The sequence below is a fragment of the Acomys minous genome, assembly GCF_964271855.1.
Source record: "Acomys minous genome assembly, chromosome: 4".
NCBI classification, from domain to species: Eukaryota; Metazoa; Chordata; class Mammalia; order Rodentia; family Muridae; genus Acomys; species Acomys minous.
In genome coordinates this window covers 86,816,427-86,844,229 of record NC_140486.1, presented here as the reverse complement: position 1 = coordinate 86,844,229, position 27,803 = coordinate 86,816,427, and the positions used below count along the sequence as shown (strand labels likewise).

Sequence of the window (27,803 nt, the reverse complement as noted above, 5' to 3'; positions counted from 1 at the left end):
AAAAGTGCGCTGGCAGATGATCTGATCCACACCCGAAGGTGTGTCCTGAGGCTCTTCGGATGTTATGACTGTCTGTCTGCAAGAAGGGAAGGGAAGGGAAGGGAGCAGGAAAAGCAGTTTGGGTAGCTCCTGAGAATGCTGACAAGGGCGATTTGTAGAACCAGGAGTCTGACCCTGCAGTCATTTCCTCTAGAGCTTTCTAGTCACATCCCATCTTTCCATAACCCACTATAGCCAGACATAATTACCATTCTGGAAAAAAACAAAACTAGCGTATACACGCCAGAGTGCTTTGTGCACTAAGGCCTAGGACAGGAATAAACGAGTCCCACAGTGGATTTAACATATTTTTGGCCAAGAGATAGGAGATATACACCAAGCTCAGGACTCCTCTCACCAGCCCTCTCCACCTCCTCCTGATGCTTTTTTCTCTGCAGTTCTAGCAGTTTCCTCCGGAGCTCCTCTTGCTGCTGCCGAGCTCTCTCCCGGGCTGCCTGCAGCTGGAGCCTCCGCTTCCTCTCTGCTTCCTCCTGCTGCTGCTGCTCTTCCTCCAGCCTCTGCTTTCTCAGCCTGAGAACACGGGAGATGTCAGAGGAATGGCAGAAAACCCTGGGCCAGCCAGCTGGCATTGTAGCCCTCAGCCCTCAGGCCCCAGGGAGCGCTCCTCCAGAGAACAGGCCTACAGCTGGGACTGACGGGAGAGGTAGAGGCAAGACGAAATCTAGAAGTTTCACATACAGCTCAGGATTTAAGAGCTTCGAGTTCTCTGCTCTTTGTTTTAAACATACATACATTATGTGTGTGTGTGTGTGTGTGTGTGTGTGTGTGTGTGTGTGTGTGTGTGTATTTTGGTTTGTTTTGGTTTGGTTTTTGGTTTTTCGAGACAGGGTCTTCCTGTGTTAGCCTTGGCTATCCTGGGCTCGCTTTGTAGACCAGGCTGGCCTTGGCCTCACAGCGATCTGCCTACCTCTGCCTCCCGACTGCTGGGATTAAAGGCCTGCACCACCACACCCGGATTTTCTATCCTTAAAGTGTGGATTTTTGAACTTCTTGCCTCATAGGCTTGAAGGGAGTAAGGGCCTAACCCAGGACAGACAGTGCCAGAAGCTTGATAAATGCTGGACCAAATCTCAAAGCCTTCCCAGGAGTTCCCTGTGAGCATCTATCTTGGGTAACCCATGTGGTCCAGACAGTATCTCAGCCTTTTCTCTGGCCCAGGCTGTCCCTATGGTGTGGTGTTAGGCTGTGAGCCGTAGCGCTGCACTGTGCTCCTAGTGAGGGTTTGCCCTGCCGTGCGTCTCCGGGCTGCTGGCCCACCGGATCTCCTCAGCGCGCCTCAGCTGCTCCAGCTCCAGCTGCTCCTTCATCTTCTCTGCTCTCTCCAGCTGCTTCTGATGGAGCCGGCTCAGCTCCTCCTGCTCCCTTCTTCTCCGCTCCACCTCCAGCCACCTCATCTGTGCCCTCTCTATTCGAACTCTGTCCCGAGAAGCCTTCTGCTGCCTCTTCTCCAGGAGGGCCTAAGAGACCAGAGTGTTATCAGTGGAAGGGACGGACCCAGCTGCACCCCAGAGAGGATTTTTCCTCTAACCAGAGATCTCCACACTACTACCACAGTGGCATCAACTGCCTCTGCCTACCTGGCTTCGGGGTTGGAGTGACCTACGTTCAAGTCTTTCACTTGCTTGGGGTTGGGGGGAAGCACAGATTTCCTGATATGGTCTCCCTCATGGGCTACGTCCAGTACTCACTGTGGTAACCCAGGTGCCATCAAAATGTTCTCCCTGTGTGGGCTGGAGAGATGGCTCAAAGGTTAAGGGCACCGACTGTTCCTCCAAAGGTCCTGAGTTCAATTCCCAGCAACCACATAGTGGCTCACAACCATCTATGTAATGTGATCTGATGCCCTCTTCTGGCCTGCATGTGTACATGCAGGCAGAGGACTGTACACACAATAATAAATAAATATTTAAACAAAACAAAACAAAAAAACAAAAAGCAAAATGTTCCCTGTGTCAGAAGTCCTGGCGTCTGCAACCCTAGCTGCACTTCACAATCGCCCAAGGATCTTTAAACTATGCCAGAGCTCCACTTGGTCCAACACTTGAAAATCTCCAGGAGGTGGGAGGAAGGTGCTCCTGGAGTTTTAAAGACTTCAAAGCACTGGGCCTGGTGGCATATGCCTTTAATCCCAGCACTCGGGAAGCAGAGGTAGGTGGATCTCTGTGAGTTCGAGCCCAGCCTGGTCTACAAAGAGAGTCCAGGACAGCCAGGGCTACACAGAGAGACCCTGTCTCGAAAAAACAAAAACAAACAAGCAAACAAAAGACTTCAAAGCTAGGGCTGGAGGGCAGGGTCCTGATAAGAGCTGCTTTACTAGATGCAGTCTTGGCTGTGTAGGAGGAGTCAGACTGAATTAACCGCTGTTCAGTGAATGGTTTTCTTTTCTTTCTTTTTAAAAATATTTTTAAAAAGTTATTATTTATATAATGTTCTGTCTGCATGTTAGCCTGCAGGCCAGAAGAAGACACTGGATCTCATTATAGATGGTTGTGAGCCACCATGTAGTTGCTAGGAATTGAATTCAGGACTTTTGGAAGAACATCCAGTGCTTATCTCTTCAGGCCCAAAAGGTTTTCTTTCAGTTTATAAAATAAATCTTTTTGTTTTCTCTCTCTCTCCAATGCCACCTCCCTACCCAGTCACATTTCTAGGTGGGGAACACAGGTAAACAACTTCTCCATAGGACCCTGTGCTACCTGGAGTCCAAACTCTGTGGTTCTCCAGAGGCAGCATGCCACTATGGATTGACAACAAATCTAAGAAGTGCTAATGATCTAGAAAATTCTGCTCACAGATGAAAGTCTTCATCCACTGTGCAGAGCAGAGTTCTGCAATCTGGGCAGCTAAGGAGGCCTGAGGGCACTAAAGGGAAAAGGTCCCTGAAACTATTAGAAAACACTGCTATTAAATAAGCAGTTACTTAAAATAGTGATGAGCATTTTGGACCTGGAGTCAGCAGACCTGAGGTCAAACCTTGGCTCAGCTACTGAGTGCTGCGGAGCATCTAGCAATTGGTGTTTTGCTTGGAGCTTCGGTCTCTAGGTCTATAATCCGAGGCTAACTACACTTAGTTCATAAATGCGGATGTAAAGATTTAATGAGGTGCTGTAGTGTTTATGCAGATGTATCTATAGGGCCCTGGCCTGTGTGCTGTGCTGTTCCAGGATATTTTGGAATTCAAAGGCTCTAAATATAGTTGTGTGTCCTGATGAAGATTCCAACAGCAGAAGAAACAGGGGCTGAAATGTGATGTGTATGGATGCTATTCTTTTTGACTAATTAATGAGAATTCCAAGAATAATTTTCCTCATTCATTGCTTCTATTCAATCTTGCACCCTAGAATCAAGGCTACTGGGACACAGAAATTCATTAAAGCACCCTGAAAGGGCAGACACAAGTTTGTGTGAGCTGTCTGGTCCTGCTGTTTACTAAAGTCTTTGTAATGTGCCAGGCCAAGTTGAGAATGTGGCTTGGGTCTCACAGCCAGTGTGTCTACCTTTCTCTTCTCTCTCCTCCCCCCTGCCCTTTCTTGTTTTTCGAGTCAGGGTTTCTCTGTGTAACCTTGGCTGTCCTGGAAATAGTAGACCAGGCTAGTCTCGAACTCACAGGGATCCACCTGCCTCTGCCTCCCGAGTGCTGGGATTCAAGGCATGTGCCACCACTGCCAGGTGTGTCTCTACCTTTCTCTGTCCCAGTGAGAACTGTACTTGTCACAGATGGCTGCCGTACCTACCTCCTTACTTTCTAGAGTTGGATACACTCCCTGGCAGTTTGGGGCATCACAGAATGCCACACTCACTTTGGAGGCCTAAAGTCTCTTTCCTTGTGGCTTCTAACTAGGGTCAGAATGTACCACAGTAGAAACAAATAAGACCACTATGAAATAGGTCTGTTCCAGAAACCACAGCCCATGTAGGGACATTTCTTTCACATTGCAGTTGTGCCAAGTGAGGACAGAACTTTCCCTGGGGGGGACACCTGCCCATCCATACCTGGGAAGGGTCTTCAGGACTTCTCTCTTCTTCAGGTTGCACGTTGCTAGTGACACCTGTGGCCTGCATGGGTGATAATCTTCCGTCTATAGAAACCTGGCTCTCCAGCACATCAGATTCTGGACAAAGCGAGGAGTCCTCAGTGGCAGAGAGTGAGTAAAGGAACCCTCTCTCTGAGGTGCCACCCGCTTCCTCGAAGTTAGTGACATCCAGCTGCCTCAGCTCTGCTGCTTTCTTCTTGTTCCTTTTCTTATGTGTCTTTTTTGTTTTGGTTCCTGGTTTCTTTTCTTTTGGAGTTAGCTCTGCTTTCTTTTCAGTTTTCGGATCCCTTGACTTCCCTGGGGGAAAAAATTGGGGACAGAGGTGTGGCTGAGCAGAAGAAATGTGAGCTCAACTTGGTTCTCTTTAGTAACTTTATTTTTCTGAGGCAGGGCCCCTTTCTGTGGGTTGCGCTGTCCTGGAACTCGTTGTACACACTAGGCTCTGTGGTCTCAGACTACAGAGAACCTTATACCTCTGCCTCTGGAGTCCTGGCGTGCGCCACCATACTGGGTCCTTTAAGACTAGGCATTCGGTGGGATGACATGGGGAACTCATGGGAGAATAGACTCTGCATTGTAATAATGACTTGGGAAAAGCAGGCCCGCTTTGTACTTAGACCAGCAAGGAGTCGCTCCCTCAGTAGTATACAACAGGAAGGCTGCGTTCCTGGCTGGGTAGACAGCTAAGTGGTGAGGCTTGTGCTTAGTACCTGGGGTGGATGGCTAAGTGGTGGGGCTTGTGCTTAGTACCTGGGGTGGACGGCTAAGTGGTGGGGCTTGTGCTTAGTACCTGGGGTGGATGGCTAAGTGGTGGGGCTTGTGCTTAGTACCTGGGGTGGATGGCTAAGTGGTAGGGTGTGGGAAGCCACGCTCACATTCGCCATTACAAGATGGCGCTGACATCCTGTGTCCCATGCTGACAAACAACTAATCTGCGCATGTGCGAAGGGATTTTCCACTCGTTGTGCTCTGCCTCTCCCGTGGCATCATCTCGCCCGATGAGCAACAGCCAATCAGGGACTGACACGTCCTAAGCGGAGGACAGTTTCCTATATAAGGGAGGGGTTTCTGCTGTTTGCTCTCTCTGTCTCCGTTTTACGTGTTGTAAGCTTATGCTCTCCCTCTCAAGATGCATTAAAGCTTTACTGCAGAAGGATCCTGTTTGTGTGTGCAGCGTCGTTCTTGCTGACGAGACGGTAACGCTAGCCACAGTAGGGCTTGTGCTTGGTACCTGGGGTGGACAGCTAAGTGGTAGGGCCTGTGCTTAGTACCTGGGGTGGACAGCTAAGTGGTGGGGCTTGTGCTTAGTACCTGGGGCTCCACGTTCAATCTGAAGCCCTCCCGGAAGCAAGGGACGGTCCCCTCTGACCTGCAGTGGAAGTCCTGCCCTGGGGTCACAGCTCTACCTGGGTGAAGTTTAATACTCCGAGGGCCAAGGTCATTTGTTTTTCCTGTTTCTGCCGATGCTAAGGGCTAGACAAGGATAAATCCACCAAGAGTTTAAAAAGCAAACTCTAAAGCCAGATCTGTCACCAGGGGTGTACCCAGTGTTGTCCTTGCAACAACATGTGATTCGTTTAAAAGGCCTTCGAATCTTGGGGGCAACAAAGGATGCATGTGAGTGTTAGGCTAACAGATGGTGGTTCAGAAGCATCTGGGGTTTTGTGAGGTGCAGAAGGACTGGGAAGTGTGTTGGTAGAGAAGCATTCACACCCTACTTCATTCTCCCCTTCTTTTCCTCTCACTGCCTGAAACTTAAAGATTGGGGTGCCTAGGCTAAGCACCCCCTTTCTGAGGTGTTTGAGACCAGATGCGTTCTGGCTTTAGAATATTTACACACATATGAAATGTGTATAATAGCCGAGCGTGGTGGCACACTGTATACATAATAAATAAATAAAACTTAAAAAAAAAAGAGGGAATCACATGCATTAAAAAAAAAAAAAAGTAACGGGCGTGGTGGCGCATGCCTTTAATCCCAGCACTCAGGAGGCAGAGATAGGCGGATCTCTGAGTTCGAGGCTAGCCTGGTCTACAAAGTGGGTCCAGGATAGCCAAGACTACACAGAGAAACCCTGTCTCAACCCCCCCCCCCAAAACAACAACAATAACAACAAAAACCCCACTGTGCTGTTATTTGCAGGCGGGCGTGGTGGCGCATGCTTGTAATCCCAGCACTCGGGAGGCAGAGGCAGGTGGATCGCTATGAGTTCGAGGCCAGCCTGGTCTACAAAGTGAGTCCAGGACAGCCAAGGCTACACAGAGAAACCCTGTCTCAAAAAACAAAAACAAAAAAAAAGTGTATAATATAATATCCCGGGGATGACATCTAAGTCTAAATATGCAGTTTGCTAATGCTTCATACACACTTTTGACCCTCAGCCTGAGGGTAATTTGATATGTTTTCCCAAAAGCAGTAAGGAGTTTTACTCAGAATCAAAATAAAACTGTAGGCCAAATGTACTGCAAGTACTCACGAGCCCTGTACAGTATTTTTAGTGAGGTCGGGTATAGAATCTACTTGTGGCATCTTGTTGATTTTCAGAGAGTTTCAGACCTGGGGGACATTTTGCATTTCAGCTTCTCACACTACAGGTAGTTATTAGCCTGTAGTTATTAGCTCACAATGGCAGCAGTAGTGTATATGGGGCCACATTACAAAGGACAATCCCCTGAGTCCACCTTTACTCTGATGCCACTTGCCCAACGCATCTCAGCCTTGGGTACACAGCCAGCATGGCAGCATTCACTCCCACACTTGCAGAGTGCTGTTATTAACCTGTCAATGGTCATCACAGCTCTCTGCTTGGCCCTGCTTTCCTCTGTTCATGCGCACTGAGACACTGCTGCGAAATCCGGCTGCAAAGCCAGCTCAGCCAGGTCATCAAGCAAAGCTCTGCTGGCATGAATGGACCAAGCCCATTCTCCACTTTGTCCCCGCGCCTGTCAGCAGTCTGAGTGTTCCTCACAGGCATGCTCTCTTACCTCGGACGGCCTCTGCTTGCCCCAGGGCCTTTCCTTCGCGCTCTCTCTTGGATGCTTTGCCCTTGTCTGTCTTGGTTCTTTTCTTCCGCTTAGCCTTGTCAACCAACTTCCTTCCCTAAAGGAAGAAATTTAGGAAGGGACTGTGATACATATAGGAAATAAAAGAGTGTATCAAATGAAGGTTATTCCGAAAGAACAAGGCAACGGAGGCCTAGAATGGGACGCAGGGGAGTTCTGGGTGAAGCGGATGATCGGCTGATCAGCTTCCCAGTGTGGAGCCATGTGGGAAGCCGCGCTCACATTCGCCATTACAAGATGGCGCTGACATCCTGTGTCCCATGCTGACAAACAACTAATCTGCGCATGTGCGAAGGGATTTTCCACTCGTTGTGCTCTGCCTCTCCTGTGGCGTCATCTCTCCCGATGAGCAACAGCCAATCAGGGACTGACACATCCTAAGCGGAGGACAGTTTCCTATACAAGGGATGGGTTTCTGCTGTTTGGGGTCTCCATTTTACTTGCTGTAAGCTTATGCTCTCCCTCTTAAGATGCATTAAAGCTTTACTGCAGAAGGATCCTGTTTGTGTGTGCAGCGTCGTTCTTGCTGGCGAGACGGTAACGCTAGCCACAGAGCCAGTAGGAAGATTGGAAGAAGATGCCTTTTGTTTAAAATAATTAGGAATAACTTCAGAGGAAAAAAGAGTAAATAAGAGCCCCCCCCCCCTTTTTTTTGCCAGCCTTGCTCACTGCTGCATCGTGTGCTAACTTTGAGAAAACCCCAGGCAGGTAGCAAGAGCCATGCCATCCTTCACCTTTCCCTACGGGCTGTGACAATACGGAGGTTCCCCCTAAAAGAAGATGGCTGAGTGGGGCCATGGTTACCTGCTTGTGTTTTTGTTTGGCATTGGGGCTCTTGTCCTTCAGGAAGATGTAGCCTAATGCAAGCGCAAGGTACAGGGCCTGGCGAGCAGACCATCGCTGGGCCTCAGCCCCTTCTGCCCCTTAGTCAAGTGCTCTCATCTATTAAGGAGCCTACAGAAGTCTACATGGTGCCGTGAGAGGCCCAGGCAGGGTTCTGGACCAGACTCTCGCACACTCACGTGACTGGTGGCCACTGGGGTCTGCTGGCTGGACAGTTTTGCTTGTCCCGTTTTCTTATTTTTTCTTGGGAGAAGAGATGTAGGCTCAGAACCCAACTTCTTTGGGGATACAGGCTCATGTTCTAGACGTCCTCTACTCGGTTGGTACACTTTGTGATCTCTGTCCCTGGGAAAAGAGCAAGCCAGGAGACCAACTGAATGGAAAAGGTTAAGTGGGAGGGAACGAACGCAGACAGAGCAGCCGTGATTGGCTGTTGAGATATTTGACGTACTCAGTCAACTTTCTCTTCGGTGTTCCTGTATAAGGCAGATGGTCGTTTTCCCTTTTGGGATTTCCCTAAGGTGATAGTAGTATTAGTGTTAGTATTAGTATTAGTATTAGTATTAGTATTAGTATTAGTATTAGTATTAGTATTAGTAGTATTTTATTGGAGAAATAGTTTACTTAATTTTTTTTTTTTTTTGAGACAGGGTTTCTCTGTGTAGCCTTGGCTGTCCTGGACTTGCTTTGTAGACCAGGCTGGCCTCGAACTTACAGCTATCCACCTGCCTCTGCCTCCCAAGCGCAGGGATTAAAGGTGTGAGCCACTATGCCCAGCACAGTTTACTTATTTTTTAATGCATGTGATTTTTTTGTTGTTGTTGTTTTTTTTGTTTTTTTCGAGACAGGGTTTCTCTGTGCAGCCTTGACTATCTGGTCTCGCTTTGCAGACTAGGCTGGTTTCAAACTCACAGTGATCTGCCTGTCTCTGCCTCCCAAGTGCTGGTATTAAAGGTGTGTGTCACCACTGCCCGGCTTTTTTTTTTTTGGGGGGGGGGGTTGGGATTCTTTTTTTTTTTTTTTAAGTTATTTATTTCTTATGTATATAGTACTCTGTCTGTATGTATGCCTGCAGGCCAGAAGAGGGCATCAGATCACATTACAGATGGTTGTGAACCACCATGTGGTTGCTGGGAATTGAACTCAGGATCTCTGGAAGTCAGTACTTTTAACCTCTGAGCCATCTCTCCAGCCCTGTGATTCTTTTTTTTTTTTTTTTTTAATGATTTATTTATTTTTTGTTCATTGGTGCTCTGCCTGCTTACCTGTCTCTGTGTGTGAAGGTATCAGATTCTGGGAACTGGAGTTACGATTGTGAGCTGCCATGTGATTGCTGGGACTTGAACCTGGGTCTCCTGGAACAACAGCCACTGAAGCCATCTCTCCAGCCCAGAAATAGTTTACTTCTTTTCACTGCATATTTACACCTTTAGTTAGGAACTTGCTTGGAGGTTTTAGCAGGGAAGTGTAACTACTTCAATACCCTTGACCAAAGAAAGGCAGGGTCTCCTCTGTTGGAGAAGGGTGTCCTCTTTAGTGGGGTTGGCAGTTCTGGGAGGGACACAGGGAGCAGGGAGGGAGGAAGGGAACACCAGCCTAGCCAGTCACATCAGCTGAAGCAGCCTTGGTGATCAATCAATGGAGCAACATGTCACAGTCAGATCACCCCCACATGTCACAGTCAGATCACCCCCACATTCTATGCCTTTAACTAACACTGGAATCACACAATGGAAATGTCTTCTAGCAAAGGCGTGGCTGGGAAAGTTAAGGGGCCTTTAAGAAAGATGATCTAGCCGGGCGTGGTGGCGCACGCCTTTAATCCCAGCACTCGGGAGGCAGAGGCAGGTGGATCGCTGTGAGTTCGAGGCCAGCCTGGTCTACAAAGTGAGTCCAGGATGGCCAAGGCTACACAGAGAAACCCTGTCTCGAAAAACCAAAAAAAAAAAAAAAAAAAAAAAAAAAAAAAAGAAAGATGATCTAAAAAACATGCGATTGAACTATTCCTTTCTTTGGCTTCTCTGAGTTTTATTCTTCATTGGCTACAGCCACTACAGGTCGTGTGTGCCCTGTTTTGTGTGTCCCAGTGTCATAGCTATCACTGACCTGATGGCAGCAGTGATGCTGGGTGCTGCAATTGGCCTGGGTCTTTTTTTTTTTTTTTCATTTTTAGTTAAATCAATTTATTTACTGCAGTGTGCTATCCCAAGGCTTTCCTGTGGAAACTTGAGAAATATTTGTTGCATGAGGTAGATGGAATTTCCAGTAAATACACGAGTCTTTAAATCGTTCTCTGTCACTCTATAAAAACTCCCGGAAGTCTGCTTTAGAATTCGGTGTTAGGAAAATATCCATTTCCCCCCAAGGAACAAGCAGGCTGCAAAGGAACACCACGGACCTGACTGAATTGCTGCTTTTCTCTTTCTCATTTAGAAATCTGCGTTAAATCTGAGTTTTAGTCACAATAAGTGTAACGAACTTTGCAAAGTGTTTTATGCTTTCTATTGTTCTTGTGATTAAAAAAAAAAGAATTCTGTTTGAATATTTCATTAGCTTTGGCTAGGGGAAGGGCAGCTGCAAGTTAAAATATGTTGTGGGAAAAAGGGGATAGAAAAACGAAACAGACAAAAACCCAAAACCAAAACCAAAACAAAACAAAAAACCAAAGCACATTTTTTTTTTTTTTTTTAGTGGCTGCCTCAGTTACTGAGGCTCCGTCTCCGTTTGCTTCTGTTTGGCACAAAACCTTCTGACCTAAGAGCGTCTTTACCCTGCTGGTCCCTGGCCACCCCAAGCTCATGGAACCCACCGTGAGATCCAGTTCCAGTGGGCAGCAAAGAAATCTCCAGCAAAGGCCACAACCGAAGGAGACTGAGGACAAAGGACTGGGTCAGGCTGTCTGAGCTGCCGGCCACTGAGCTCATAGTAAGGACGCAGGGAAGGGAAGCTGCCTGTGTTGCAGGGACGGGAAGGAGCCACAGTGATGTCTGGTCATCCTTATTCCATGCAAAATTAATGAACCTGGAAGGCAGGAACCAGGAAGAGCTGGTTGTGCTCCGCCTTCCAGGGGCTCTGTAAACCTCAGGTGCATGGACACACTAGAGAGCCGCCCCTAGATGCTTAAACTTTGCTTTTCCCCACCTAACCTGGGGGACATGGCTTAAGTGGCCCCTTAAGGGGCCTCTTTCCTTTAATCCCAGCTGCAAGCGTGCTATCTCAAGTGTCTCAGAAAACAAACAAACAAAAAGCAAAAACCAGAAAGCAAATTAATGAGAACAAACCCCACAATGTGTGCAGAGAAGCCCGAGTTGCTACAAGTTGCACACTTACCTGCTTTTCAAGGTGTCAGCCTCAGAGGTCTGGTTGTACTCAGCCAGGGAAGAACCGGCGGGGCCAAAGGTCACGGTCCTTGGCTCTGGGTCTGTGAAAACAGTAATCTCCATCAGCCAGTGGCCCAGGCAGTTTTTCCCAGAAGGAAACCAGGCAAGGGGAAATGTCTACCGGTGAACTGTAAACAGTGAAGACGAGGGTGACAAACCTGTAGGGGGTTCTGGTTTGTGGCAAGTGACGTTAAAATTACTAAACTATCCTTTAGGAAAGTGATAGGGCAGCATGTGTCTAGAACCAGAAAGATATTTTATCCTTTAATCAGGACTCTCACCTGGATACCTATCAGAAGGAGACAGTTCAAAAGAACAGGCAAACTCGTGCAACATCTTATTTTATTTGTTGGTTATGAAAAATTAGAGACTGCCCAACAAAACTTGAGAAGTGACTTATACGTGACTGTGGTATTAAAAATTATAGGTAAGGACTAAGACTGCAGTTCAGAGGTAGAGGGTCTTTCTCCCTATGTTCAAACCTCAGTACCGCTAAGAAGACTGTTAAATAGGGAAGAGAAGAAAGCAAGCAAGCCGTGGCTACAAGGGTAAATACTGAAAGTATGGCACGTATTTATGGTATAACAACAAAAAATAGCTGGGCATGGTGGTGCATGCCTTTAATCCCAGAACTTGGGAGGCAGGCCAGCCTGGCCTACAAAGTGAATTCAGGACAGCCAAGATAACACAGAGAAACCCTGTCTCAAAAAACAAAACAAACAAAAACCAACAACAAAAACCCAAAACAACAATAAGAACAACAAAAACCCAACAGAAAATATGCATACTATAGAAAAGTGTTAGGACTGATTAAAATCTGGAGGAGGCAGAAGGATTGCCTCATGTTGCAAACCAGCCAGAGTTAATATTAGACCAGGGCTCTGGGGCTGAAGGCTGAAGGCTGAAGAGATTGGGAGCCCTGGCTGTCCTTCCAGAGGTCCTGAGTTCAGTTCCCAGCATCCACATGGTGCCTCATAGCCATCTATAATGTGATCTGATGCCCTCTTCTGGCCTGAAGATGTACATGCACACAGAGCACCAAATAAATAATAAGTAAATAACCCGGCTGGGCGTGTGGCGCACGCCTTTAGTCCCAGCACTTGGAGAGGCAGAGGCTGGTGGATCACTGTGAGTTCAAGGCCAGCTTGGTCTACAAAGTGACTCCAGGACAGCCAAGGCTACACAGAGAAACCTTGTCTCAATAACAACAACAACATCATCAAACAAACAAACAAAAAACCTTGTCTCAAAAATAAAACAAAAATCACAAAAATCTAGATGGAAATCCTTAGATTGGAAGAGAAAATAGACAAAGGAATATTATGTTAGATTAGAAGATTTATGTATGCTTAGATTGTTTCCCTAAAGCCCCAGTTGATAATACTAGGTCGCAAACTGCTCTGAACAGCGTCATCCTTAAGGGGGGAGACCCGTGTACATCCTATGCACTGCCAACCTTCTAATATCATGGCCGAGCATTTTCTGGGGTGCAGTCAGTGCTCCCCCACCCCGCAGGGCTCCTTTGCCATTCTCACACATTCAGGTGATACCCTCTCTCTCACACACGGACCTCCTTTGGTGTGGGGACATACTGTTTAGTGTACAGTGCAGCTGAAGAATGCACCTGAGAATTTCTTTTGCTTTGTGTATGTGACATGAGCGGTACCTTAGGTATCTCCACTACAAGAGGACCTCTGTGAGGAATTCTTCCCCCAACATGGCTGCCTGGGGTGGGGGTGGGGGTGGGGGTGGAAGTGAAGAGGAGGTAGGACGGACTTAGACATCCTCATTGAAGGCACACCCTGCCTGCTGAACTCGGGTGCAGAGCACAGGATGACCACCAGAGGGTGCAATTGTACTGTCCAGAAGCAGAGGCTTACACTAGGGTTAGTCCACCATTTGTGATCAGGATTGAACTGCTATGGGTATGGGAGCCAGAGAAGTGGGTTTCTTTTCCTTAGTAAAATAACCTGATATTTAGGCATTAATAAATTTAGACGTCTATAAAATATCCTACACTATGCAGAGTGTAGGATAAAAATCTTGTGTGGTCATTACCCGTAGACATCCCACTTAGTCATGTGAGATTTGAACAGTCTCACATATTTGATTCACATTTTCCCAATAAAGAAATAGAGCATCAACTCAGTACTTGGGAGGCAAAGGCAGGTGGGTTCCTGTGAGTTCGAGGCCAGCCTGGTCTACCAAGCAAGCACAGGATAGCCAAGGCTACACAGAGAAACCTGTCTCCAAAACAAAAAACAAAACACAAAACAACAACAACAACAACAAACAAAAAACAGACAAACAAAAAAAGAAATGAAGCATTTATTCATGGAAGAATTGTGAGCCGTGTGGAAGAGCCAATGGTATTATGTGTCGAGAAAGCAAACCAGGGGAACTGATTTTGACTGATAACAACCTGCTCTCACAGCAAGTAGCACACTGAACAGTTGACACTAAGTTTTCATGAGAGTGATGTCCTGGTGATAGAATTGCCTTTGGTTTGGTTTCAGAGGCAGGATCTCACTATGTAGCCCAGGCTTGCCTGGGACTTTATCTTCCTGCCTCAGCTTTTCAAGAGCAGGGTTGAAGGGACTGTTGGCTTCTCTTTTCCTTTTGTTTTGTTTTGTTTTGTTTTGTTTTGTTTTGTTTTGTTTTGAGACAGGGTTTCTCTGTGTAACAGCCCTGGCTGTCCTGTCACTTTGTAGACCAGGCTGACCTTGAACTCAGAGATCCACCTGCCTCTGCCTCCTCCTGAGTGCTGGGATTAAAGGCATGTGCCAACCACGACCAGGTGGTTTGTTTTCTGTTTTTTTGTAAAAGGACTCTTGCTAGGTCACCCGGGCTGGTCCCAAATGCTGCCACACCCTGTGTAGTATGGTCATCTTTATGATGCAGGTGTTCCTATCTGTGAGCACTACATCCAGGGTTTTAGAGATTATATTTATTTACATCTATTTTTATTTAATTGAAGTAAAATCATATGTATTGTCTCAAAATTATCCTTTTCCATGTTTAGGTCCACAGAATGTTGTAGGGGCTGCTAGGGAGCCAAGCTTACTGAAAACTGACCCTAAAGGGAAAGATGGACCAACTGTCCTGCCTCCCTATGTAAACTATACCACTGGGCATTTAAAGATAGCACATGGGGAATATCCATCCTCTCTGTTGGAGTTTCCCTGCTAGTAACTGAGGAAGGATTGATATTATCCCACATGGCATCATGATCTTGCCAGCTCCGCTGCTCACAGGTCTGTGACCACTGGCCTCATGAAGAGACGAGGGAGCAGTCCATGACCTGAGAGACGGAACTGGCCCTGCCAAGGGAGGAAGGGAACCTGAAGCCAAGGACCGAGTGACAAGAAACAGGAAAGCCGGGAAACACAAGAAACCGTGACAGAGGGGCACGGCAGCACCAACAGCTGGGAAATGCCACAGGACGAAGTGGCCCAGTTTAATGAGCATAAACTAAATGAAATAAGAGTGGAATCTATAATTTAAATGAGACTTAAAGGCCATGTCAACTAATTATAACCGATCCCCAAATTATACCTGTTAAACACTAAGAACATGAGCCGATGAAAACATGGTCAAGCATATTACGGAATGCTTTGGATTTGGGGGTGTGATACTGTTGTCTTAGCGGCTTTTCTACTGCTATGATGAAATGCCGTGACCAAAAGCAACTTGGGGAGGAGAGGGTTTATTTGGCTTACATATCCTGTATCATAGTCTATTAAGGGAAGCCAAGGCAGGAACCTGGAGGCAGGAGCTGATGCAGAGACCATGATGGAAAGCTGCTTACTGGCTTGTTCCTCATGGTTTGCTCAGCCTGCTTTTTTGTTGTTGTTGTTGTTTTTTAAAAGATTTTATTTTATTTATTATGTATACAGTATTCTGCCTGCATATACACCTGGACTCCAGAAGGGGGCAGCAGATCTCATTATAGATGGTTGTAAGGCACCATGTGGTTGCTGAGAATTGAACTGAGGATCTTTGGAAGAGCAGGCAGTGCTTTTAATCTCTGAGTCACCTCTCCAGCCATCAGTCTGCTTTCTTACAGAACCGAGGACCACTTGCCCAGGGGTGGCACCACCCACAATGGGCTGGGCCCTCTCTCATTGATCACCAATTAAAATATTCAACAGGGGTTAGAGAGGTGGCTCAGTGGTTAAGAGCACTGCCAGCTCTTCAAAAGGACCCAGGCTCAAGTTTCAGCATCCACATGCCAGCTCAGAACTGTCTGTAACTCCTGTTCCAGGGGATCTGACACCTTCACACAGACAAACATGCAGGCAAAACACCAATGCACATAACATTAAAAACAAAAATTTAGAGCTGGGCGTGGTGGCACACGCCTTTAATCCCAGCACTCAGGAGGCAGAGGCAGGTGGATAACTGTGAGTTTGAAGCCAGCCTGGTCTACAAAGTGAGTTCAGGACAGCCAAGGCTACACAGACAAACCCTGTCTTGAAAAAAAAATTAGTTAATTAAAAAAAAAACAAAACACGAGTGCACGCATGTAACTATATATGTAAGTGATTGCCTGTGGCAAAATTCTATGAAGAGAGGCTGGAGAGATGGCTCAGAGGTTAAGAGCACTGTCTGCTCTTCCAAAGGTCCTGAGTTCAATTCCCAGCAACCACATGGTGGTTCACAACCATCTATAATGAGATCTGGTGCCCTCTTCTGGCATGCAGTTGCACATGCAGGCAGGGCACTGTATACATAATAAATAAAAATATAGAAGAAAAAAAGGATAAAAAAGATTTTTTAAAAATTCTATGAAGAAAGCTACACAGTCCTAAGAGATATGGCTAAACTAGCATGATTTTAAAGATGAGACCTAAAAGATGCAGCAGGCCCTAGCAGCATGTCTGTGCGGGTCCCCCAGGGAGCAACTGGGAACAGGGAGCCTGGTGGCCTTCCTGAGGCTGCTCCTGCACGATGCCACCTTCCAGACTCTCAAGTCAGAGCCCCACTCTGCTCCTGTGCACACAGGTCTCACCTTCACAGCTGAGTAGGAGATGCTATCCCCTCTCCCGTCATCTCCCCCCCCCCCCCACGCTCCTGCTTGCCTCCAGCCTCTCCCTCCATTGTGGGGGCTGGACACCTTGGCTCTTGTTCCTTCTCAGCTATTTGCTCCTGGAGTCCAGAGCTGTGTCCAGGAAAGCCCTTGGGACTGAACTAGATGCCCACAGGCTCCAGGGACCGTGAGTTTACTAGTTAGCAGGGACTGCACAATTTTCCTGACTTGGCAACCTCAGCTTCCTTCACCGGCAATAGAAAGGAATTTCCAGGGATTCTAAATAGTCTCTGAGATTCATCTGGGTTTGAGAAAAAAAATGCTGCAGTGTGTGTGTGTGTGTGTGTGTGTGTGTGTGTGTGTGTGTGTGTGTTTCCTTGACTTTGTCACTCTTTCTATTCTAAGAGTCAAAAGGCTTGGAGAAAGCTGTATTGAATGTTAACACAATAAAATAGCAACTAAAAAGACTGGGCTTTGTATTTCAGCTCAAACTAGAAAGGGGAAGAGCTGACAGAGCCTCACTTTTCTCACCTGTGAAGCAGGGATAAAGTAATTTAGATATTATAGTTATGGTGAGGCTAAAACAAGACAGAAACACACAAAACACTGGGTATACCCAAAATTACTTCTCTTCTCTCCACTCTTCCAGTGACCCTGTGGCAAACAGACCCAGAGAAAACTTGTGTGAACTTAAAAGTCTGAATTGTCCCCGCGGTTCCCTAAGAGGGCTTTATCTGCCTCTCTCACCTTTTTTCCAGCCACCTCAGCCCACCCACATGGAATCCGTGGGCAGTCCCAGCATGTAGCAGGGTCCTGCCCGCTACTCAGAGAGGAAAAGAAAAGAATCCAGGAAGGGACTTTAAACAGGGACACTGCAGGGAGACCCCTGCCTGGGGTCTTGAAGTCCCCACAGGGAACTTTGCTTTTTGTCAGGAGCTGTGGCCCTGTGCCCTGGAGCCAGCTGCCACCTCCAGAGATAGGTCCATTTGTCTTTTGGTCCTCTCTGCTGACAATCCATGCTGTTTTGTTTCTCAAAGGGAATTAAAAAAAAAAAAAAAAAGTCATGCAGGGCAGGGGGGCGGGCGGAGGTGGGGTCTGAGCTCTGGAATGAGGCTGAATCCTGCAGGGGTGAGGAAGAGGGGTTCTGAGCTTTGGGATGAGGCTAAAACCTGCAGGGGTGAGGTGGTGGGGTTTTGAGCACTGGGATGAGGCTAAATCTTGCAAGGGTGAGGAAGAGGAGTTCTGAGCACTGGGATGAGGCTGGAGATTTAGCTCAATGGTGGAGCACTTGCCTAGCAAGTATAAAACCTTGGGTTCCAAGCAGGGCAGTGATGGTGCAGACTTTTAATCCCAGCATTTGGGAGGCAGAGGTAGGCAGATTGCTGTGAATTCGAGGCCAGCCTGGTCTACAAAGCAAGTATAAGACAGCCAAGGCTACACAGAAAAACCTTGTCTCAAAAAACCAAAAAGAGTAGGGCATGGTGGCACACACCTTTAATCCCAGCATTCGGGAGGCAGAGGCAGGCGGATTGCTGTGAGTTCGAGGCCAGCCTGGTCTACAAAGTGAGTCTAGGACAGCCAAGGCTACACAGGGAAACCCTGGCTCGAAAAACCAAAAAAAAAAAAAAAAAAAAAAAAAAAAAAAAGACCTTGGGTTCCATCTCCTGCACCAAGCAATTCTTCATTTAAACTGTCATCATTTTGGAATTGTGCGTGTGTGTCTGTCTTTCTGTCTGTGTCTATCTGTCTTTACATCCCGATTTCTTCTCGACTTTCCTGCTCTATCTCCTTCTACTCAAAAGTGTTGACCTACACTCTCCTTTTGATTTCTGTTATCAACCATTAGAAGGCTCTGCAGGCCGAGCCTGGGGGGTGGGGCAGTCAGATCTCAAGCCTCTCTATGGCCCAGCTTGTGGCCAAGGACGTTACCCGACTCCTTTGGCTTCATTTTCTCATCTGACACATGGAGATCCACAGGGAGCAGCGGAACACACTGTAGATGTTTACCTGGGGCCACAGGCAGTAAACAGGAACTGCTGGGGGCTGGGGAGATAGCTCAGAGGTTAAGGGCACTGACTGCACCTCCAGAGGTCCTGAGTTCAATTCCCAGCAACCACATGGTGGTTCACAACTGTGTATAATGTGATCTGGCGCCCTCTTCTGGCCTGCGGGTGTACATGCAGACAGAGCACTGTATACATAATAATAAATAAATCTTAAAAAACAAAACAAAACAACAACAGGAACTGCTGCACTCTGTCGTTTGGTGCACTCCAGGCTCAGTAATGTCCTTCTTTCCTTTGTGGCAGGTGTCACCTCCTCCAGGAAGCCCTCAGATATGATTTAGATCTTAAATGTCCTCCACCTCTAATATGTTTAGGTATGTGCCTTGTATCCCTGATCTCTCCAAAACCATATACTCACGTATAATTGGACACTAGCCCAAAAGGGATATTCAATGAAAGCCTTCACTTACCAGGAGATTGGGATAGATGTAAAAACTTCCTACTAGGGCTGTAGGTGAGAGAAGCATGGGAGAATGGGGAAATAGAAGGATCCAGAGGGTCCTAGAAACCTACAAGAAGAACATCATGACGGGTGGATCTGGACCCAGGGGGGTCTGCTCAAACTACTGCACCAACCAAGGACAATATATGCAGTAAACATTGAACCCCTACTCAGATCTAGCCAATGGACAGGACATTATCCCCAGTTCTGTGGAGAGCGGGGACTGACTCTGACGTGAACTCTGGTGCCCCATATTCGACCACTTCTCCTTGGTGGGGAGGCCTGGTGGCACCCAGAGAAAGGATAAGCAGGCTACCATGATGAGACTTGATAGCCTGTGACCATATGGTGGGGGAGGAGGTCCCCTTCTATCACAGACCTACGGGAAGGGGATAGGGTGAAAGAGGGAGGAACGGAGGAACGGGAGGATACATGTGAGGGAAAACAATTGAGATGTAATTTGAATAAGTTAATTAAAAATTTAAAAATGTCCTCCAAAGGCTCCCAAGTTAAAGGCTTGGTTGCCAGCCTGTGGGGGCTATAGGGAGTTGGCAGGAAGCTCGGGGAAGTTACACCACCCATGATACAGGGCATCCTGGGACACTGGCTCCTTCCTCTGACTCTTTGCTTCCTAGCTACTGGCTGTGAGCAGCTCTGCCCTGCTATGTCCTCTCTGCCACAGGGTTTCTCTGTGTAGCCTTGGCTGTCCTGGACTCACTTTGTAGACCAGGCTGGCCTCAAACTCACAAAGATCTGCCTGCCTCTGCCTCCCCAGTGCTGGGATTACAGGTGTGCACCACTGCACCCAGATAGTAAAAAAAAAAAAAATTTTTTTTTTCTGAGACAGGGCTTCTCTGTGTAGCCCTGGCTGTCCTGGACTCACTTTGTAGACCAGGCTGGCCTCAAACTCACAGAGATCCACCTGCCTCTGTCTCCCAAGTGCTGAGATTAAAGGCATGCACCACCACGCTCTGCTAAAAACATGTTTTTATTTAGCCTCTACTAATCTTCTATTTGGTCTTAGTGACAGAAAGCTGATGCGGACACCCTTACTGACTCTTGTCTTTCTCTTCCAATCCAATGCTATCGCTGTGTTCTCTCAGGCACTATGGGAACCATCAGTGTGCACATCTTTCTCCTCCAATCAGAACTAGAGCTTCAGTTGGGGGTGGGGGTGGGGGATTTCGGCAGGGACCAGAAACTGCTATTAAGTGAATAAAAGATCCATCTATTCATGTAGTCAGTGCTTAAGGACATGGAAAGGCCTGGCTAGTGGCTGAACCAGGCATGCTCTCATCCGTACCAATAAACATTTTATTTTTCAGGCTGGGTGTGGTGGCCCACGCCTGTAATCCCAGCACTCTTTTTTTTTCCAATTGTTCGATACGGGGTTTCTCTGTAGCCTTGGCTGTCCTGGACTCACTTTGTAGACCAGCTGGCCTCGAACTCACAGAAATCCATGTGCTTCTGCTTCCCTGAGTGCTGGGACTAAAATTGTGCGTGCTACCACACGCCGCGGTCCAGGGGATTGATCTAGGTGTTTATTACAACAATAGAAGCCCTAAAACAAGGGCTTGCCACGGTGCCTGACAGTTTGAGCTCAATCCCTGGGCCCCACGTGGTGGAAGGAGAGAGCTGGCTCCTGCACGTTGTCCTCTGACCTGGCCGCGTGCTGTGGCATGTGCCACGCCTGTCCCCAATAAATACATTAAAAATATGAAAATTTGAAGGTGGTAGTGCACCCACCAGTGACCCTTCCTCCCGTGACCTGTGATGTGAGGAAGGCGCGGAATCAGCACTGTGTGTATAGGGTAACCGCACAGGGAACCAATTCCTAAGTATTGAGAAGGAAGCTGGGTCTGGGGCCTCTGGATAGCTTCGCGTGGTGGCCCTTCCCTGCCTCTACCTGCCCGCCAGCTTGGCTTTGTTCTCAAGGCAGACATGAATAAGCCTTCCCTCCTGCTTATGTTACTTAGCCTTTGTTAAGACAGCAGAACAGTGCTCCCACATCCCTCCCGTTTTATTATTATTTTACGTATATGCGCGCAGTGACTGCATGCTTGTCTGGGCACCAGGTATGTGCACTGAGGCCAGAGGAGGGCTTTGGATCCCTGGAACTGAAATTACAGATGGCTGTGAGCCACCATATGGGTGCGAGGACTTGAACCCAGGCACTCCGGAAGGGCAGCCAGTGTTTTACCCACGGAGCCGGCCCTGCAGCCGCACACACTGCTGAGGTGGCACTCCCTGGGCCTTCTCTTTCTGAATGGGGTTGTGGGAGTGGCTAATTGTTCTCTGAGGTTTACCCCTCCTTCACTACTTAGGCTGCTCCCTCTCGACTTCATTCACCTCAGGCGGGGTCAGAGAACGTTTTTTTGGGTCACCTTAGGGTAAGGTTGGAGAGGTTGCTCAGCGGTGGAGGCTTTTTGCCTGGCATGCGTGAGGGCCTGAGCTGGCTGTCTGGCGTAAATCTTAAAGCATTCTGCCACATTTCAAGGAACGGTTTTGTTTCTTCAGACAGTCTCTCAATAGGTAGACCAGGCTAGCCATATGTATGGCCATTTGCTTTGTGCACTGGGGTTACAGCGAGCACTACCGCCCTTGGCCCTCCGGAGTGGTGCTGTGCCCTCTGCACAGAACGTAGAGGCTGCTGAGGCTGCCTCATTCATCCCAGGGTCCCCTCCCGCTTAGGCTCTATACCTAAGGGACTAAGGCAGAGAGAGGCTTAATCGGGTCTTCAGCACCATGTGCCTTGCCACGGCACCGCGCTGGACAATAGTTTTCATGTTAGAACAACGCTTTCTTGATAAGATACTAATACATGTTACTGCCATGTAATTAAAGGGTTCTTTTCTGTTTGTCCTTAAATAGATTGCTGGGCATGGTGGCACACGCCAGCAACCTCAGCATTTGGGAGGCGGAAGTAACTGGGAGTTCAAAGTCATCTTTAGCTGCATAGTGAATTTGAGGTCAGCCTAGGTCTCAATTCCACCACACCTCTCCCCCCCACAATATATATATATACACACACATATATACATATATACATATATATATATTTGCTAATAACACATCTTGAGGACCATCTGGATAGGTACTTACAGCCACCCCAGGGGATAAATATCATTGTTTCCTCACTTTCTAGCTGAAGGAAAAAGATGTCCATGGAAATTCAGTAATTTCCTCAAGGCTTCACAGCTAGTAAGTGGTGAAGCTAGCATTTGAACCCAGGAAGTAAGACTCCATAAGCAGGTTTTTTTTGGGGGGGGGTGTTTTAAGACAGGGGTTCTCTGTGTAGCTTTGGCTGTCTTGGACTCACTTTGTAGACCAGGCTGGCCTTGGCCTCACAGCGATCCACCTCCCGAGTGCAGGGATTAAAAGCATGGGCCATCACGCCCGGTCATAAGCAGTGCTCTTAATCACAGGGATGTCTGGACGGCAGCTAAAGAGGGATTTCAGCAGAGAACTAAGTACGTCCATCAAAGAGCAAATGCCCCAGTGGTTAAAAGTAAAGGCATCACTCTGTGGACCTGGGACAGGATGAAAATGTGGCTATAGAATCCAGGTTTGGACAACACAGAATGGTGCCTGGAGAGATGGACCCGTTCAGCCATTAAACGTCCTGACTGCTTTGTAGAGGACCAGAGTGTGGTTTCAGCACCCATTTCAGGCAGCTCACACATCTCTAACTCTGTGTGTGTGTGTGTGGGGGGGGGGGGGATCTGATGCCTCTTCGCCTCCATGGGTACCTGCGTCCGTGTGCACATACTTAACACATGCACACACACATAGTTACCGGGCGGATAGCTAAGTGTTCCAGAGCACTCAGTCTGTGGCAGGTGCTCTCTTTCTCTTGTCTTTTGGAGGTAAGGTCTAACTGTCTAAGGCTGGCTTCAAACTTGTTACACAGCCAGTGTGACCTTGAACTTCCAACCTTCCTGGCTGCACCTCCTGAGTACTAGGATTACACCTAAGTGCCGTCACGCGCAGTTTATGAGGTGCGAGGCACTGAACCCTGTGCTTGGTGTATGCCTCATGGTGTATTGAGTGACCTTTGGCCCCCACCCCTGAGACGGGTATCCCAAGCATATTCTAAATAATGCCTGCTCACCAATTCCTTTCCCAAAACACTATTATTATTTTTTCCAAAAGAGCAGATTAAATAGACCCTAGAGAATTCAGAGAAACAAATACTGAGCCTCCAGCAGAAAGTGAGGAATTCACTAAGAATGCATATTGGAAGGCCTCTGCTCAGGTCTAAATGAGACTAAAAATGTTGCAGAGAAACCCAGACATCTCTTTTTCTCACTCTTGTTGGCTTTTGTTTGCTTGTCTTCTCTAATTAAAATAATTAAAAAAAAGATTTATTTGTATTTTGGTATATGTACATGACGTGTCTGTGTTAAGTGTATACTATGTGTGTGGTTGCCTCTGGTGGCCAGAAGAGGGCGACAGAGATGTGCGGGCGCTGGAGTTACAGGTGGTCGTTAGTCACCTAACTTGGATGCTGAAACTGAACTCACAGCCTCTGGAAGGGCAAAGAGCTCTCCTAACAACGGTGCCATCTCTCAAGCCCTCTTTGTTTAATTCTGGAAACAAGGTCTGTGCCTGTAGCCCAGGCTAGCCCTGAATTTGCATGCCTCACACCTTAGCCTTTCAACTGCTGAATTGCAGCCAATGACGACTAGAAACCACTGTAAGCCTTCCCTGTAAGGCTGAGCTGCGGTGGCTGTGATGGCTGTGGTGGCACGTGCCTTTGATCTTAGCGTGCAGGGAGGCAGAGGCAGGATCTCTGAGTTCAAGACCAGCCTCATCTACAGAGTGAGTTCCAGGATGGCCAGGCCTACACACAGAGAAACCATGCTTCAAAACAAAAACAAAACAAAACTTCTAGGTGATTCTGAAGTATACGAAGGTTTAAGAACCACTGGTCCAGGAAGTAACTAGAATTGAAGTTTTATTCTTTCCTTGGACTTTGGGACAAGAGCTAGTTCCCCAATCTGCTGGGACTTTAGAGGTGGCTGGTTGGCTTTGCCTTGTGGAAACTTGCAAGCAGATTCCTAAATCCTCTTAGTAGCTCACTCATTTCTGAAAAAAATTTATTTCTGCATGTATGTATGTGTAATATATGTGGTAGTAGTTATTTGAACCCAGGGCTTGGCATATCCTAGGTCAATTCTCTGACACGGCCTTGTACCCCAGGCGCTGGCTCACGCCTTACAGTAAACCACAACAACCACTACTAAGTTTAAAGTAGGAACAACAACTTGACCATTAAGACCAAACGGGAGACCTATTCTTTAAACAACTAAAAGCATTTCCTTAGTACTTCCTTCTTCTTGCCTTCCAAGGTCGGAAATCCTTTCTAAAAACTAACATCTGTCATTCAGGACAGGCAAATGCCTTCTGTGACTGTCTGTGGTGGCATTTCACACACGAGAGACGGTCTGGCTAAGCTCCGAGGACTAGGCCGGCTGGAGCCTGGCCTGGTGTCATGAGACATCTGTTTTGACTGACTCAGGCATTGCTTAGTTCGGGCCACGTTCTGTGGTGCCTAAGGCCTGTGCTGCGCTTGGCCGAGACGTTGAAGCCTTGTCACATTCGGGATGTGTGATTTACAATAGGGAGGATCTGAAGGTCAGAGTACATTTTCCTGGCTAGTGTCACTCAGCTTTGAAGACAGAGGTGACAGGGCCTCCTCATGTTAGAATAATCCTTGCCTAAAATCTTGACCAACCCAGGGCTCACTCTGCCACAAAGTAACATCATGAAAAATCAGAATAATGCTGGTTGTGATGGTGCATGCCTTTAATCCCAGTACTCAGGAGACAGAGGTAGGTGGATCTCTGTGAGTTCGAGGCCAGCATGGTCTACAAAGAGAGTCCGGACCAACCAAGGCTACACAGTATAAATCAGTATAAGGCGTGGTTTAGTGGTTAAGAGTACTGTATGTGCTTCCAGAGGACCTGGGTTCTATTCCCCGCACCTACAGGTTAGTTTACAATAGTGTATAACTCCAGTTCCAGGGGATCTGACACCCTCTTCTGGTCTCCTCGGGTACTGCATGCACATGGTACACAGACATGCAGGTAAAACACCCATACACATAAAATAAATATTAATAACATACAAATAAAAATTAAGGAGACAATCTTTAGAAAAAACAAAACCAGTACAAAAATTATTATTTTTAACTAGGATGTCAATGGGAAGAAATAGTGAAAGGCAAACAGGAAAAAAAAAAACAAAAACAAAAAACCCCAAAACCTTGACTTTAAATAGAGACAGAAAGAATCAGTGTCGTTTGACAGACTGGTAAATAGCAACTGCAAAAAGAGGTAGATACTAATTTGCTTTAGTGTCTGAATTGAGGTTGGTATTCATTAAGGGGCCTCATTTCATTTGTTCCTCATGCAACCACTTAAAGATGGGAGTGCTCTTATCAGTCCCTGGGGCAGATGACGATGCCAGGTGTGGAGCGTCCGCCCCACGGCTCAAGCTCAGTTCAGTAGTACAGACCTGCAGCTGCCAGCCTGCTGGGTAGGTGACACACTCGCCTGTGACTTTTAAAAATGGGCCAAGTAAGAAAAACAAGTGTCCCTGAGTGCTTTATGATTTAGGCCTAGGCTGGAGATCAGCCTCACGGGCTCCCTCTGCTGGACGTTTTTGTATAGCAACAATAGGCGCAAGGCTTCGCTGTGGCCTGGAACCTGCCCTTAGAGATGTTAAGCGGGCTTCCACCTCTCAAGAAGCAGTGAGGACTCCGGCATGATGGCACCCATCTTTAATGCCAGCACTCCAGAGGCAGAGGCAGGAGGATTTCTGTGAGTTCCAGGGTGGCCAGAGTCACACACCGAGACTGTTTCAAAACACACAAGCAAATCCAAAACCAAACTAGAAGCAGTAAGTATAAAAAAACTTCCGCTGCCAGAGGCCCGGCTGACTGCAGTACCATGTAACATGTCCAGGCGCTCTGCAAAAGAGCTTAGAGTCTAATTCCGTCTCTGGGCTATCAACTATTTGCGCCTCCAGACCCAGTGGTCTTAGGCTCAGTATTTCCTAGAACTACCACTACCTATCACAACCAAACATAAAGACTTGTTTTTGAAGGAAGCCACCAATAAGGCATCCTTTTTGTTTGTTTGAGAAAGTCTCTTTGTAGCCCTGGTTGTCCTGGGGCTCACTAAGTAGAGCAGGCTGGCCTCGAACTCCCAGAGATCTACCTGCCTCTGTCTCCTGAGTGCTGGGATTCAAGGCCTGTGCCACTACCCAAGGCATATCAAGGCATTCTTACCACCCAGGGCTGTGGATGACAACAGCTAGGTCTCTAAAGTTGATGGATAGGTCCTGCTTTCTTACACCAGCATCTCTCTCGGCAGCGAACCCCAGCCAGGGAACCCCAGCCTCCTTGCGAGGATATCCACAGCTCCATGAAAGTAGGAGGACAGAGTACGCATGCGTGGGGTGGGAGTAGGGTGTGGGCATTTTGGTACATCCCAAAGTCTCTAATCTTGCATCAGTCTGCAGTCTTTAGCAGGAAAGACATCTTTAAGACCAAGGGCTGGAGAGATGGCTCAGAGGTTAAGAGCACTGACTGCTCTTCCAGAGGTCCTGAGTTCAATTCCCAGAAACCACATGGTGGCTCATAACCATCTATAATGAGATCTGGCGCCCTCTTCTGGACTGCAGGTGTACATGCAGGCAGAGCCCCGTGTACATAATAAATAAATACTTCTTTTAAAAAGTAATCCAAGAACAGAAAGCGTGTCCGGCCGTTTGTTTGCAACAGTAAGCACCCCTGAGCCAGCGCACTCTACCTTGGCCGTCTTTGTCATTTTCTCCATAGGGTCCTCCTGGTTCCTCATATGAGTCAGTTTCAGGTTCCTGTTGGGTAAGCACACCACAACGAACAATGAGACACTACAAGCGCAAACGCCCTCTGCCCATGCCCTTTGGGTAAAATGGACGCGAGTTCCCTTGTCCCCCTACCTCCTTTTTTCTTAGCCGTGCTGGGCTTCAGTGTCATTATTTTGGGACAGGGTGTTATTATGTAGCCCTGGCTGTCCTGGAACTCACTCTGTAGACCAGGTTGGTCTCGAACTCAGGGATCTTCCTGCTTCTGCCTCCCAAGGGCTGGGATTAAAGGTGTGCGCCAACCCCCACTGCTTAGTGGTGCTGGGGATTATACCCAGGGTGTCTGCCCATGCCAGGTGCGGGTTTCCTCTGCCGCTGACCCACGCCCTCAGCTCATCATCTTTGTGTATTTTTCTCAGTTCAAGTGCCCAGAGATCAGTTTTAAAGAGCCAAGTGGACAGGGCAGCGCATAACAGCGTGGGAACCTTAGTCCCGCTGATCTCAATGGTGCCTTGGTTAGTCGTTCAACGGCCACGGCGCAGGTGTGATGTTTACTGAGAGAAGGGAATGGCCCAGGCCAAGGCCAACTTGTGGGAGGGAGTGGAGCACCCTTAGGGACTTGACAGAGGGCTGGCGTGAGAGGTAGTAAAGGCTGAGACAAGTGGGAAGCGTGTGGGGGGAGCCAGAGCCCCCAAGGCAAGGTAAGGATATCATCCGTTATCCTGAGAACAAATAGATGCTGCCGAGGAAAAGCAGGGAAGCCAAAGGGTCAGCCAGGATTGCCACGCACTGGCTTTCCTCTCTCATCTGACACCCCCCCCCCCCCCCCCCCCGCCACCAAGCCACACCAGCAACTTCACTGTCCGGAAATGCCCCCTCACAAACCTTTTTCATCTCAGCTGCGCCCCACCAGAGTTATTTGAAGGTTAAAGAAACCAAAACCAACCAAACGGAAAAACCATGCCTAGGATCAAACGCCAAGCAAAATCAGACTCTGGGGGTAGTGTGGTCTTAAGGCATCTTGTTCCAGTC

General features: G+C 47.7%; 1 protein-coding gene across 1 annotated transcript in view; it reads right to left on the bottom strand.

The window, feature by feature from the left end:
- Positions 1-27,803, bottom strand: part of KIAA2012 — a 115,554-nt gene that overhangs the window by 3,504 nt on the left and 84,247 nt on the right. Inside the window, exons 13-19 of the mRNA XM_084778671.1 lie at positions 26,735-26,801; positions 11,331-11,421; positions 8,180-8,345; positions 7,080-7,194; positions 4,054-4,391; positions 1,318-1,517; positions 398-570 (exon numbers count right to left, since the gene is read on the bottom strand). Coding sequence (XP_084634797.1) covers positions 398-570; positions 1,318-1,517; positions 4,054-4,391; positions 7,080-7,194; positions 8,180-8,345; positions 11,331-11,421; positions 26,735-26,801 — 1,150 coding nt within the window. The remainder of the gene's footprint in view (positions 1-397; positions 571-1,317; positions 1,518-4,053; positions 4,392-7,079; positions 7,195-8,179; positions 8,346-11,330; positions 11,422-26,734; positions 26,802-27,803) is intronic.